We start from the raw sequence: 13,881 nt of genomic DNA, 5'->3' as shown, positions 1-13,881 counted from the left end.
GAAACACCAAAAAAACGAAATTTGACCGATGTGTTGCTATTTTTAGTAACACTCTTCATTTTTCATTTTCATTTTTGAAATTTTTTCAAAAACTTCAAAGCTTAAATCAAGGCACTCAAAATTATCTTCTCAACGAGGTTTACTGGTGATTATATTTATTTTTTCCCTCGAGAAAGCAATGTTAAAAAAGAACTGACTACCTGTTTTTTAAATAAGGGGGGGGTTCACTTTTACGGTACGACGGTATTGGGCCTTTTTTTCCCCGGTAAATTGGTATTACCAGAAAAAAACGACGGGATTACGCTTAAAAACCGCTCTCATCCATATCCACCCACTTAAGATTATCTTTTCAACGAGGTATACTTGTAGATATCATTTCTAACAAGAGGAATCTACCAGAATGTGCGGTGTGCCAATTTTCTTTGGAACAGACTGAAGCAATGGTCAAACACAATACGTTTTTTTCAGGACCACACCCTTGTTATTCTTAAATTTATAAACTTTCTACAAGATAGTTCGTATCTGAATAATGGTCTCTGTATTGATAGCGATTTGAACCATAAATGCTGATGTCAGCTGTATCTAGGGTCATACTAGTCTGTTGCATAGGGAAGCCATCTTGAGGATTTTCGAATTTGTCATATTTTGCTCCACGTATCCTAAATGAAGAATAATAGTTAAAAATAGATTAACACCCCTTTTCTCAGTGACCCTGTGAATTTTAGGGTTGACTATGAAAATAGTAAAATTTTACTGGGTTTAATTTTGAGATCTCAAAAGCTCACTGGGGTGAGATATTTTAACTCATTTTCACTGGGGTAGGAAAAATAACTTCACGCTTTTATTCCTAGAATTCATTAAATGTTTCATTCTTGCAATTTGAACTGGGGTGATCTATCAGTACGATTATTGACCGGGTAGACCATAAATCCCAGTTTTGATCGAAATAGAGGATTTCCATAAACTTTGACCGTGTTTAACTCACTATCCCACCGGGGCTGGTGATTTTCTCCACCGGAATCTGACCGGTTCACCGATACAGGGATGTCGCTTAGAATTTCTCGAGAATTCATCCTTCAAAAAAAACAACCTGTGACTACAGACAGAATCATTTTGCGCATGTCTCAATGTCTATGGGCCCCCCACTTTAGATATTGTTTTAAGGTGTTTTGAGGGCGTAAACAGTGAAAGATTTTCTTCGTCGCCCACATTTTTTCCAAAACGTTGGCCCCCTCACTCAAAACGATAAGTGTGCACTGTGCAGCACTTTTCTAAAAGATCTTCATTTTTTTCTTCTTCATTTTCATCTTCATTTTTTTATGAAGTTTTAAGTTTTTTTTATTTCAAATTGTTCCACTCACTTATATCTTTCAAATGATACCAAATTTATAAAGATTGAAGAATTCCTTCAAAAATTATAGGTAAATGAAAAAAGAGTGCACACTTATCGTGAATAGACTTTTTTTTTTTTTAAGTAAGTTTGGATACAATGATAACCAAAATTACTCATAAACTTAAAGGGACATTACAGTAGTAAAATGTAAACATTGCGCAAACCACGTGTCATTAAAGAGAACAATGAAAATCACGTGTCCAAAACAAACTTGTAAAACAATTGAACAATAAAAACTAGCCATATTTGGTTTGATTTTTTATTTTGACATGTGACATTTGTTTTGATTTTGTATCCGCTGCATACAGTTTGTTTACAAATTTCGCAAGTACTGTTATGTCCCTTTAACGAAGTTAAGCTGAACTCATTATATTTTGAAAGGTTCCTTTCCCGGGGGGGGGGGTACCTAGGCAAAATGGGTGCCGGGTATGTGCGAGCCATAAGGGTACCTTTTCTCGTTCCTCAAAAGTCTCTCAAAGGGGTACAAATTCAAAAGTTAGTCTCTGAAAGGGTCCCAAAATCACAAAAATCAAAAATTTCTCTCTCAAAGGGTCACGATTTCCAAGAATTTTGACCAAAATTTGGTGAAAATCAAACCAAAATTTGGAAAAAATGGACCAAAATTTAGGAAAAAGTCTCTCAAAGGGTCCCAAAATCACCAAAATTTTGTCTCTCAAAGGGTCGATTTTCGATTTTTGGCTCGGACATACCCGTCACCTCGCAAACCTAGTACCCCCCCCCCGGGGTTCCTTTTCTTGAGACTGTTATTCGAAGAGGGTTGATCAAAAAGTGCAAAAAGGTTACCTACCTTGATAATGCTACGATGACAGCTATTATAACAATTATAGGAACACTAATAAACGCATAGTATGCTGCAGGGTGCTCTTTATCAACCGATGTCGAACGTTTCAATGATGGTTTTCTGTTGTATTTAAATGGTGGTAATTCCTCTTCTAAATTAAGGGAATATACTGTGAAGATGTTTTTATGGATCTTATACCATGAGCATCACAGTTTAGCTTTCTCTGAAAAATAACCTGTGAGGACGGACTATAAGATTTTCAACTTTCCAATTTTTCAAGTTTCTTCGTTTTTTACACCCCCTTCTCACAGACCCGGTAGGATTTTTCAGCCAGTGGGTTTAAAAATAACCAATTGAAACTCGATGGGAATTGAAATTCCCATATTTTATATGACTGGGGAATTAGATTCCATTGTTTTTAAGTCACAAAATACAGTGGGGATTGAAAAATAAGCACAATAATTTGTAGTGAGGATTGGCTTATTTGATTATTTTCAGCGGGGACAAAAATTGTTGCATAATTTCCCACAGGGGATGATATTTTGGACAATTTTTACAGTGAAAAGTGTTCCCAGTGGTTCTGTGAGAAGGGGTTCTTATGGGTCAATATCGAAAAAAAAATCAGTGTTGAGTGTCGAGGAAGTAGGTTAAAGAATTCCCAATGGGCTGGATGCTTGAGGTGGGTCCCAAGTTGGTTACAGAGATGAGGATTATATTTCTTACTGATGGTACAATTGCTTTCCTCATCCATCCATCCTTCCAAGCAAATCTTCTTGCCTTTCTCATCACAAACATAATGTCCTTTATCCGTGCTATTTTGTGCTTCACAAAACCTCACTGTACAATTCAATCCCTCATTCGTCCATCCTCCCATACACATTTTAATTCCTGTCTTTGAACAAGAGTAATGACCATTTTCATCATCGTTTTGTGGATGACATTCTTTGATTGTACAGTTTAAGCTAGGATTCACATAACCATCTAAACAAATTTTGTCACCCATTTCTGAGCACTTGTAATGTCCAGTAAAATCATTTTTGGGTGTGCAAGTTTTCACTAAACAATTCAAAGTGGTATTCAGCCAACCATTTAAACAGACTTTATCACCAATATCATCGCAGTAATAATGTCCATATTCGTCATCTCTAGGTTCACATACTTTCACTGTGCAATCTGAATCTAAATCTGTCCATCCAGCCAAACAAATCTTCTCACCTTTTTCAGAGCATTTATAATGTCCAAGTAAATCGTTTTGAGGTTGACAAAAATGAATAGTGCAGTTCCTATCAGGATTTTCCCAACCTATCAAACATAATTTTTCGCCTTTTTCACCACAATTGTAATGTCCAGACTTGTCATCTCTCGGCTCACAATAACGTATAGTACAATTCTTTGAAGTATTTTCCCAGCCTGGCAAGCAAACCTTATTGCCTTTTCGATCACATACAAAATTACCATTAGTATCATTTGAAGGCTGACAGAGTTTAATGATGCAATTCGATTCTGGTTTAATCCAACCTGGTAAACAGATTTTAGTTCCATTCTCAGAGCAGGCATAATGACCATTGATGGAGTCGTTTGTAGGTTTACAGTATCTGATTGTGCAATTACTGGTCATATTTGACCAACCTGGTAAACATTGTTTATCACCAAGATGCGTACAATTGTAGTGCCCTGTTTGGAACAAGAATCAAGGATATATTAACTAATCCAAAATTTTTCATTTGAACACTTAAAATCTCTATCACTGAACTATTTAAGTTGATGTTTTTAAGTAATGTTTGTTTCACTTTTGATAACTCAACCTTTCTTCAAGATTATGAAAAAGAGCACAGAACAGACCCGGTGGAAGAGATGACATCAACCTCCCCACTTTTGAGCAAATGAGATTTTTTTAATGTCATTTTGAGCATATAGCCTCCCCACTTTAACGGTTGTTCCACCGGGCTTGCAGAAGACACGCGTGTGTCGGTGAGCTCTACAAGAGGTCACCTTAGCAGTTGGCGTGATGGTGTGATCTATGATTTCAATAAGCGTGATACACGTGACTGATTGATTATTGATTGATAAGAAATCTTTTTTTAATAATGGCGAAATTAACTGTTTTTTTTGGCGTGATGGCGTAAACAGAGCCTTCGCTGCTGGGGGGGGGGGGAGGGAGTGTTCATAAAACACACCATACCGTGAGCAATTAAATAAAGGTTAAAATCAATGAAATCAACCATGTATCTAACCTTTTTCATTGTTCACTGGTACACAATATTTTCGTTCACAATCAGGTGGATAATAGCCAGGATCACAATATACTCTAAAATGTTTAAAATTTTAACGAAAATTGAATGAGTTTCTCCTGGCACACAACGTTGTTTAGACGTTCATCTAACGTTATATAGACGTTTAACGTTATATAGACGTTATATAAAACGTTATGTGCCAGCTGGGAAAGGTAGATTTGATTAAAAGTCACTGGATCACTTTTTGAATGTTTAACGTCAATTGTGTTTTAAGATTTCGTGTTATGGAAAAGGAGTTTTGCTAGTCAATATTCCACTTCCAGAGTGAAAAGACTAAAGGGTAATAGACCTCTGTATCACAGACCCGCTGGGACCCCAGCCCCACTGGAAAATTTGGCAAAAATTTCGTCCCCAAAAGGAAAATACCCTGGAATTTCAGCCCAACTAGGAAATTGACTTAGATTTTATCCCCACTCGAAATTAAATGTTTAACAATTGCACTCCAAACCCATCCCCACTGGAATTGGAACAATCAAATTTCTATCACCATTGGGATTTCAATAGGAACTTTTATCCCAACTGAGGAAAAAAGTTCCGCCGGGGCTGTGAGACAGGGGTGTGGTAATACATGGTAGAAATGTCAGTTTGAGAGAACCAAACGTACAAACGAAACTGTCAACTTACTTTATTCTCAAATCTAATGTCTTATTATTATGGCTAACTAATTGTGTTTTGATCCAAGATTCTTCGTCTTTGCTGTATGCTGAGATTTGACGTCTCATGTAGAATGTGGCGATTGTATCTGTCATATTGATGGTTTTCACATTGTTTGAACTGATAGTATAGGATAGATCTTTTGCGTGTTTAGCTCCGTCAAGAACGATAACGTCTAATTCAATTTGACCCTAAAAAGTAATGGATCAAATTACCTTACAGTATATGTAAAATTTGACTCTTTTCTTTCGAAACTCTGAAAGCAGCTTCTGTAATGGACTTTTTAAGGTAAAATCAGTTAACGAGTACACTGTTTGATTTCGAAGTATATTTGCCAATAACAAACCGACTCCTAGGGAAAATGGTCGAGCGGAGGCACGCCGAAGATTTGTTGCTTCGAGCCCTAAAGCTAATGGAAAATGGAGTGAAATCCCCTCTTGTATAGCTTTTCACTTTAAGTGATGGTCCAGGGTCATTTGAAGAATCAGACATCCAAAAGATGGAATGGCTTCAGTCGCAAACTTAAATTGTTAGCTTTAGAGAGTTCTAATGTTTACTAATAATTGCAATTCATGATATGCACCATTGCATTCCACGAACCCGACAGCTGATTGGTTGAAAAGACGTATTGACCGATTTTACAACCAATTAGATGTTGGGTCCGTAATGTAATGTCAGAAGACATTGCGATGGTGCTTATCATGGATAGGAATTCACTTACACTCCATTTATAGAAAGTGTAATTAAAAGGATACGCCATCCTAGTATCTCTTTCATCACCAGAAAATTCAATGTCATCAGAATCGATTCTTCGACTATCTAATTGAACCATGTCACAAGGTGGCTTGCCAGTAATGTCAGAAATGCAAAGATAAAAGACATTATGACAGGCGGATGTGCAATGTTGTTGTTTTATGCTTCCCAAATTTGATTCATGTCGTTGAGATGCTTCTTTGGTTCTTGGTGGTTTTGCCAGAGCTGACCTTGGACTTCGAGATTGATGTACAGTTTTGTTTTCCTTCACCAAAGATAAAGGTGTTGATTTGGTAATCGTGTTATTGTTCACACCAGATTCGTCTGGTAAATTAGTTGGAGTCCTCAGAGATGTTTCTTGGTGATTTGGACGGGCTTTGCAACATTCTCCATTCAGTTTTGTTGATAAAGGGTTCTGATAATCCAGAAAATGAACAATAGCTTTGCCAGATCCTTCGGTAATCTATAAAGTCAATCAAAGATTTGAATCTGGAATCTGAGGAACATTGGCAAAGTGCATACCTTATCGGCCAAAACTTAGTCGGCCCTAAGTGACTAAATTTTGGCTTGGTGACTAAAATAAGGGCCGACTAAAACTTTGGGCCGACTAAAAATTTGGGCCAAATTGAAAGTTTATAATTAAGCTTTCCTTATTTTCCAGTATTTTAAGTAATTTCTCCTATTTTCCATCTGCTTGTAAATTTAGAAATGGCCCAAATTTTTGGTCAGTCTTAATTATTAGTCGGTATCCTGAAAAACACAGGTCGAAATCATATATTGACGCTGTGCCGACCAATCGAGATTCTATTCAGCGCGTAATCAACCCAGACAAAAGTAACCATGACCCGGGGGGGGGGGGGTACTTAGGCAAATGGGGGGTATGGTATGTGCCGCCCTTAAGGGTACCTTTTTTGGACTTCAAAAGTCCCGCTAAGGGTCGGAAAAATCAGAAAATCAAATTTCAGTCCCACTAAGGGTCGGAAAAATAGGAAAATTTCAACTTTTTACCCCCTGAAAGATCGAAATTTGGTCAAAATTGGTCAATTTTGTCCCGCTAAGGGTCGTAAAATTCCCAAAATTTTCTTTAGTTCTCTCCTTTTTAGTCCCGGTAAGGGTCCAAATTTCGAAAGTTGGGCGGCACCCTCCCGTCAGCTCGCAACCCTAGTACCCCCCGGGAACAGTGACGACCAACCAAGATCTTGGATGAAGTTCAAAGTTGATATTTTTATTCCCGTTGTTGAAAACACAACTAAAAAATATCATCAATGCTTTTTAAAAAGAGTCAGTGATAGAGAATCATAACATAGAGTTTATCTATAATTTCGATTCAATTAAAGTGACATTTCAATAATTAATAGTTTAGTAATTACTGTTATACATTTGGGGATCAGGTAAAAGATTTTTTTCGAAAGAAACTCACTTCAATTAAACTTGAAGGATTCTGGGGAATTCGTAAATAGTAAACTGCATACTGATACAGTCTGCTAGACATTAATATGGTAATATTTGCTCTTCATCTTTGCTTCTTTCTACAGTGATTGATTGACACATGCGTGATAAAATTTCTATTATTGGTCTTCAGAGGTTAATATATTCTTTGAAAACTTAACCTCTGATACTCAGGGTAATTAGTCGGCCCTTAGTAACTAAAATTTGATAAGGTGACAAGGTAAAATTAGGAGCGATTAATAATTAAGGCCGACTTAAATTAAGACTTTGTCAGTCTTTAGACTTTACGAAAAATTCTCCACACTAGATAGGCTTAAACGTTCACAGATTTCCCATGAAAGTGTATCTAGTTTTGAAATAGACTCGCCATGGTGATTTCTTTCTACCAGGCTTTATTCCCTACCGAAATAGTGTTAAAAAAGCACCTAAAAAATCCGCAGCTCATCCTGACGAATTTAAAAACACATATAATCATCTCACCTGAACTAGAAGTGCAATGACAAATAGAGAAAATAAATATTCGACAGCTTTTATTTTTCCCATATCAATCACTCTTCACATTAACAAAAACCTCCATGAAAGTTAACTCTACTCAGGGATGATGAAAAAGACAGTACTTGAAAAAAGAGATTTTCTGTTTTAATTTTTTGATGGTGAGATATTCTTTTTTTATGCTCTTGAAAACCATAATATAGCTCATTTTGAGGTTTAATCATCATTTTAACAGGTCACTAAAATTTTGTTTTTGTTATGATTTATAAGTCTGTCCGTCTCATTTACCCTACAATCTCGGCCAAAATATATTGAGAATTTTGGTTAATTTTTCGTTTATAGCAATTTAAAGGGTGAGAAATTCGCTTTTGACCTAATTAATAAATTTATTTGAATATTTCAATTCGGGAGGGGTTTCCATCATAAGGCTACATTCTGAACCCTATTGGACTATTCTTGAAATTTTGGATCATAGCGTTAAAACTCAGAGTTAAAACCCTTTAAACCTAATTTAGAGCGCTTCCAAATCGTTTGTGGTTGTAAGATTTCGTGGGAATTTCCCTTTTTTCTCAAATATTATGATTTTGATTGAAGTTAAGGTTCTAAGCTAAGGTCTATTTGCTTTAAGGGCTCTGACCATAGTCAGAAAATTGATTTTAGTATCTGAACATAAAAGTTATATTTTAGATTCTCTAACACTTTTAACAAAGAATTGCCTTTATAAATTGCTTTTTAATCAAATCCCTTAAGAGTAATTAAGAATTTAATTGCTAAAATGGCGTTATGAACTTTAAAAAGACGTTAATAATATGTTGCATCACCTTCTTTTATAAAAAGTGCTAAGTTTTAATGGGTAATTAACCTTTTTGTTTCGAACTTTTTTCAAACTGTCCGTAAAGAATTGAACTATTTTAAATTTTGCGGAAAATTTTTCTAAAAAGATGTGTCAAAAGTTATGACTGTTTTTTTAAGCAAAATCCAGATGAAAAATTGATAAAAAAGCACTATTTTGAAGATTTCAAGACAAAGAAGCATTTACAAAAATTTTCCGCAAAAATTGTTATTGTTCGGTAAAAGATACATCATCTACTGCGAAAAAAATTTCAAAATGTTTTTTCTTCGCCAAAACTAAGGTCTTCAAAGTTGAAATACTCTTTCTCGCAAAAGTCTTCATTTTCTTCTTCATCAAACTTTTTCAATGCAATTTTTGAATTTTCAGATTCAGGGATAGTTTGTGTAACAGAAAATGTATAACATGCCAAAGTCTTGTTGGTTACATCAGTCAGAAAACACATTTTAAACACGGCAATTATGAAAAATTCACTATGGTCAGAGCCCTTAAGTGTTTACTAATGTTATTTCGAATGTCTTTTCAAACTAATGCTTCAAATCTAAGAAGCAATATACGGCCGTATCTAAAAGATGATTCAGAGCACTATAATTTTTACTGAGAAATATTATTCTGAAAATTTAAGAAAATGGATCTGGAAATTCCATCTTGGTCAGAGTAAAACATCAATTATTTTAGTTTAGATGACACGCACAAAAACCAGGTAAAACGGGCATAGTCCACGAAAAAATGTAAAAATGAGAACAAAAAATTCTAAATCAATTTATCAATTTTTAATCAAATTAAGAGAAGGATCAAGGGTAAGTGGAACAATGCAGGGAGAAAGAGGGGAAGAGGGGATCCCTCCCCTACATTCGGGTAGATAGCTATCGAAAGAGGAGCCTTCGGGTGTCCTTCGACTGCGGTCTTAGACTTACTTATATGTTACTCAACCTACAAAATACATTTTCATTTCAATGACCCGGTGGCATCCCCTATAAATCTTTTTCCGATGTGAAAAGCCTTAATTTTCAAACCCATCTGGAAAATACATGAGCTCTTATTCTCACTGTTAGAGACAGCATTATTCGATAATGTTCATAATCCGACTGAATTCTTCAGCTTAATTTCTATAAAAATTTTGGAGAGTCTTCTAAGGTGCGAATAGAATTATGTAGCCTCCACTACTACAGTTCTTTTATCTTTACTTGTTTGCAAACTTTCGACCTTTTCACACTCAGCTTCCCCTTGACCTTCTAAAGCTTGCAAATAAATTAAACTCTGATGTATTTGTTTGGTATTTCATTTGTTTCATAATAACCGGTAAATTATTGGCGAGGTTTAGCTGTTCGTAATTTTTTCGCACTTCGAGCCCAAAATCATTCTATCATATTGTTTTTTTCCTATTTTCCTATTGAGAGGATTTTAACGTTATTCAGAATGTAAAGTTCCGGTCGATAATTGTGTCATTCATTGTTAAGCGGTTGCTCTAAATATGTTTTTATATTAGCATGGAATGAACCCCCTCAGCCCACAGGGGGGGGGCTACAACCAAATCTTCCTGGAAAAGGAAGAGCTCTTTTGTTACACTTTAAATATGATGCAAAGTTAAACGATAATTTTTTTATTAACGCTTTTGCTACATTTGTAAAACACCCTTTTCCAACCCAATCATTTATTTGACTTGTTTTTCGAAGATCCATAAGGCTTAGATACCACGAATCTCCACCAGAAAAAGGAGAAGTGTACAATCTAAACAACAAGAAAACCGGTCAATAAGGAACTCCATATTAAAGTAATAAGCCTCGTTCGAATTTTTTAGATTGCGCGCCAGCATGATAATAATTTGGTAAATCAGGCCCGGTGGAAGTAGGGAGACTGGAGAGACTTCAGCCTCCCCACTTTTGAGCAAATCCCCACTTTTGAGAAATTAGATATTCCTAACAAATTTTATACCATTTTGAGCCTTCAACCTCCCTATTTACCATTGTTCCACCGGGCCTGAGAATACATGGCAGGGACCTGAATTTAATAAAACTATATTGGAATTTTTACATTGGAAGATATTAAAATAAAAGATTGGAAGTTTGATCACAAGATTTACCAGCCTTGCTCCGTTTTATGCCCACTGCTAGCGCCGCCCCCAGATAGTATTCGCTGGCGTCAATCAGTAACTAATAAAGCCTGGGATACACGGGGAAGAGGTTGAAGATATACGTTTGGTGTTTCGTGACCGCATATGATAAATCAGTGGTTTGGACCTTCTAAGAATTCTATTAACCTATATATAATTATAAAATATATTGTCTAAAATAACCGATAATAGGCTAAGCAGAACTTACACTAAACTACTTATTTGAATACTTTTACTAGTCTTGGCATAAATTCTCCCATAGTTTTATTTTTTATTTCCGTCTCTTAATTAACTCTTTATGAGTATATATAAACACATCTAAAAATATATATATATTATTTACAGCTTTCGTTTTTGATTAAAAATATACGTTTTTGAAAAATATATAATATAATAGTATATTCTCCTAACTTTCCAACACTAATCTACCATGCAAAGAAATCAACTCAAATCTGTTTGAAGATTAAGATTTTGCCATTAAGATAATTTTATATGTTAGCTTATTTTATAACCATATTTATATTTTTCTTCAATCTCGTTTCCAGAGCTAAAAATCATAGTGAAAGTATAATATAAAGAATATATTGAGAATTTAGCTTATTTCCTTGTTTTCGAAATTTGGAGTTCGGCGAGAAGGTCACTTTTGGGCTAATTGAGTATTTCAATTCAGGAGGGGTTTATAGACTTTCAGGCTATCTTCTGAGCCCTATTGGACCATTTTTGAACTTTTGGATCTAAGATCCTAAGCGTAAGTCTAAGTCGTAAGTCTAGCGTTAAAACTCAGAGTTAAAACTCTACCCTTCCAACCTAATTTAGAGCACTTCCAAATCGTTTGTGGTTATAAGATATTTCTTCCCTTTTTTCTCAAATAATTACGACCATGAGTGTCGATTTTGAATTTTCTTTTTTGTCGAGTCATTATCTTCTACTTTTTGCGGCTCTTGTTTTTGCGTCAGACAAAAATTATGTAACGTAAAGTAAACTTACGTCATTTAAAGCTGTTTTGATGGGTGTAAATTCTTCCAGAAACATCGAAATCCGTAAATAATGGTAGACATTGCAGCGGGAAGCAAAAAGTTGCAGAAGTTCGAAGTCCACAAACTGCTCTCTCGTTTATATCATTCTGCTTGCTTATGTTATATCTTAAATATTTCCTTTCTTTTGATAGGTTTCATTTATTGCTATTTGTTGGCTGTATTTCACTTACTGTTTAAATCTCTTTCAGTCACAGAATCCTTGCATTTGCACGGGGGCGTACATTTGCAATGGTTTCAACAATTTTTCCCGACCCTGTGCTGTGCAAATGAGCTGGCAGTGTAAGGCAAAATGCGTGAAAATTAACAAATCTTAACACGACCCACAGCATGGCTTGATTAATACTTTTTTAAAATGGCCTGCGCGTGGCCCGCGCGGGCAGTTAGCCACACTAGCGTCCCGCCAAAATGCGTATCAAAGATTAATGCTGCGAAAGCGCTATATCGTTTACTTGACTCTCAAGCAAAAAAATGCACGCAAAACTTCTAAAGGGATTCATGAAAAAATAACCCGGCGCTTTTTAATGAAATTAACATTTTCAAAAACTTTGAGAAATTGCCTAAAATTTGAGCCATAGATGAAAAAATTTGAGCCAAGCCAACCTTGAAAACTAATTTGAAGATCAACTTACCAAGAAAAAGATCTATGGGGGAGGCGGAACCCACCTAGATCCGCGCACTGCCGGATAGGCTATCTCCCGGAAATTTTGCCGGACCTCAAACAATGACCCATTTACATGTGCGTAATTGTTTTTACTTAAGCGTATAAACAAGGCCTTAAAATCGAAGCGCTGTCTCGGGAATTGAATGACAAATTTGGTTGGTTGGTTTTGGCTACTGCACGTTTTATTTTGTTTCCAACTTTCAAGTTTTAATTAATTATTGTCTTGCGAACTTGATTCAGGTAACTATCATCCTTGTTGTTGAAATGTATCCTGTAGATGACTGATGTTGTTTTTTCTGAAAGCTAGATTTCCTAGTGTGACTAACTGGCGGGCCCGCGCAGTTTCGGACCATCATGCAGTAATAGACCTAACTCTTCATACAAAATTACGGGAAACACATGTTTGGACTTTGTACCCTATGCTGCACTCAAGCACTTAAGCCAAAGTCCCGCAAAGGCGGGACAAAAATCAGTTTTTTGAAGTTTGCAAAAAAACGCCACATAGAAGATCTTTCAAATTCAGTATATATGTGAATAGAGCAGTAAAAAATACAACTTTTCTATTTTTCCTTTTTTTTTGCAAAAGTTACAGTATAGGAATGAAATAAAGGGATAATGATAATTGAATACTATCCATTGATGATCCGCGACACTATCGTAAAAGCTAGAATCGCTCGCGTACTCTTCGCTTGAGAAAATGATTGACAGATTGAAGTTTTTCATCCCGCGGTGCGCGCCGCGCGGGAGCTCGGGCGCTTTGCGAGCGTTCTCGGCTCAATCCTCGGACTGCGCTAAAATGGTAGACTGAGCTGTGATAGATCATTTCGATGGAAGTTGTTGGAATGTTTACAAGGCTCTTGACAGAATAATGTTTGTTTTATTGTCAATGATGACAGTGCCGTTGTAAATTTTGTTAGATCTGACAAATTGATGTTTGTAAGTGCACTTTATAGTTTTGATTCCCATTGAAGAATCATATTCTGGTTTTCATGTTATTAGATGCTGTTTTAGAGCTTTAGAGCTACACTGTTAGATGCTGTTTTAGAGCTTTAGGTCTACACTGTCATGTTCGGGCCAGATTTTCGAAAACTTGCTACGATCGCCGTGTAATTTCAGGACCCAATCCTTATTTAGCAAACAAATTTAAAAATCTTCATCTTTATTAGGGAGATGGAACTCGCGCATATTTCCGGCGCGAAAAAAAGAAAAAAGAAAAGAGTCTTCGAGTGACTTTATTGAACCACAACTCACCCAAGTTTTGCATCAAAACTTTTTTTCCAAATAGTAGAGAATTTATCAGAGATGAGAGAATAAAAAAATCACTTCGATATCTTTTTTCTATCGAAAGTTACATTCATTTCCCCATTTGAGAAAGAAAAGGTC

The 13,881-nt window shown here is 35.8% G+C and overlaps 1 protein-coding gene across 1 annotated transcript; it reads right to left on the bottom strand.

The window, feature by feature from the left end:
• Positions 1–416: 416 nt before the first annotated feature.
• Positions 417–7,968, bottom strand: LOC136807957 (delta-like protein B). Its single transcript, XM_067064584.1, has 7 exons — positions 7,826–7,968; positions 5,865–6,359; positions 5,114–5,334; positions 4,430–4,503; positions 2,919–3,869; positions 2,202–2,346; positions 417–659 (listed from the first exon to the last, which is right to left on the bottom strand). Exons 1-7 carry the CDS (start codon positions 7,886–7,888, stop codon positions 494–496), a joined length of 2,115 nt encoding a protein of 704 aa, XP_066920685.1. The 5' UTR covers positions 7,889–7,968; the 3' UTR covers positions 417–493.
• Between the last annotated feature and the right edge of the window lie 5,913 nt (positions 7,969–13,881).

Source organism: Clytia hemisphaerica, unplaced genomic scaffold (assembly GCF_902728285.1).
Source record: "Clytia hemisphaerica strain Z4C2 unplaced genomic scaffold, Clytia hemisphaerica genome assembly, whole genome shotgun sequence".
NCBI lineage: Eukaryota > Metazoa > Cnidaria > Hydrozoa > Leptothecata > Clytiidae > Clytia > Clytia hemisphaerica.
This window is presented reverse-complemented; position numbering and strand designations above follow the sequence as displayed.

Excerpts from the sequence above, each read along its gene's own strand:
- LOC136807957 (XM_067064584.1), bottom strand. The coding sequence starts at position 7,888 with ATGGGAAAAATAAAAGCTGTCGAATATTTATTTTCTCTATTTGTCATT. Across the intron at positions 6,360-7,825 it reads TCATTGCACTTCTAGTTCAG|ATTACCGAAGGATCTGGCAA; the intron begins GTGAGATGATTA and ends TTGACTTTATAG. Across the intron at positions 2,347-2,918 it reads GGAAAGCAATTGTACCATCA|AAGAGGAATTACCACCATTT; the intron begins GTAAGAAATATA and ends CCCTTAATTTAG.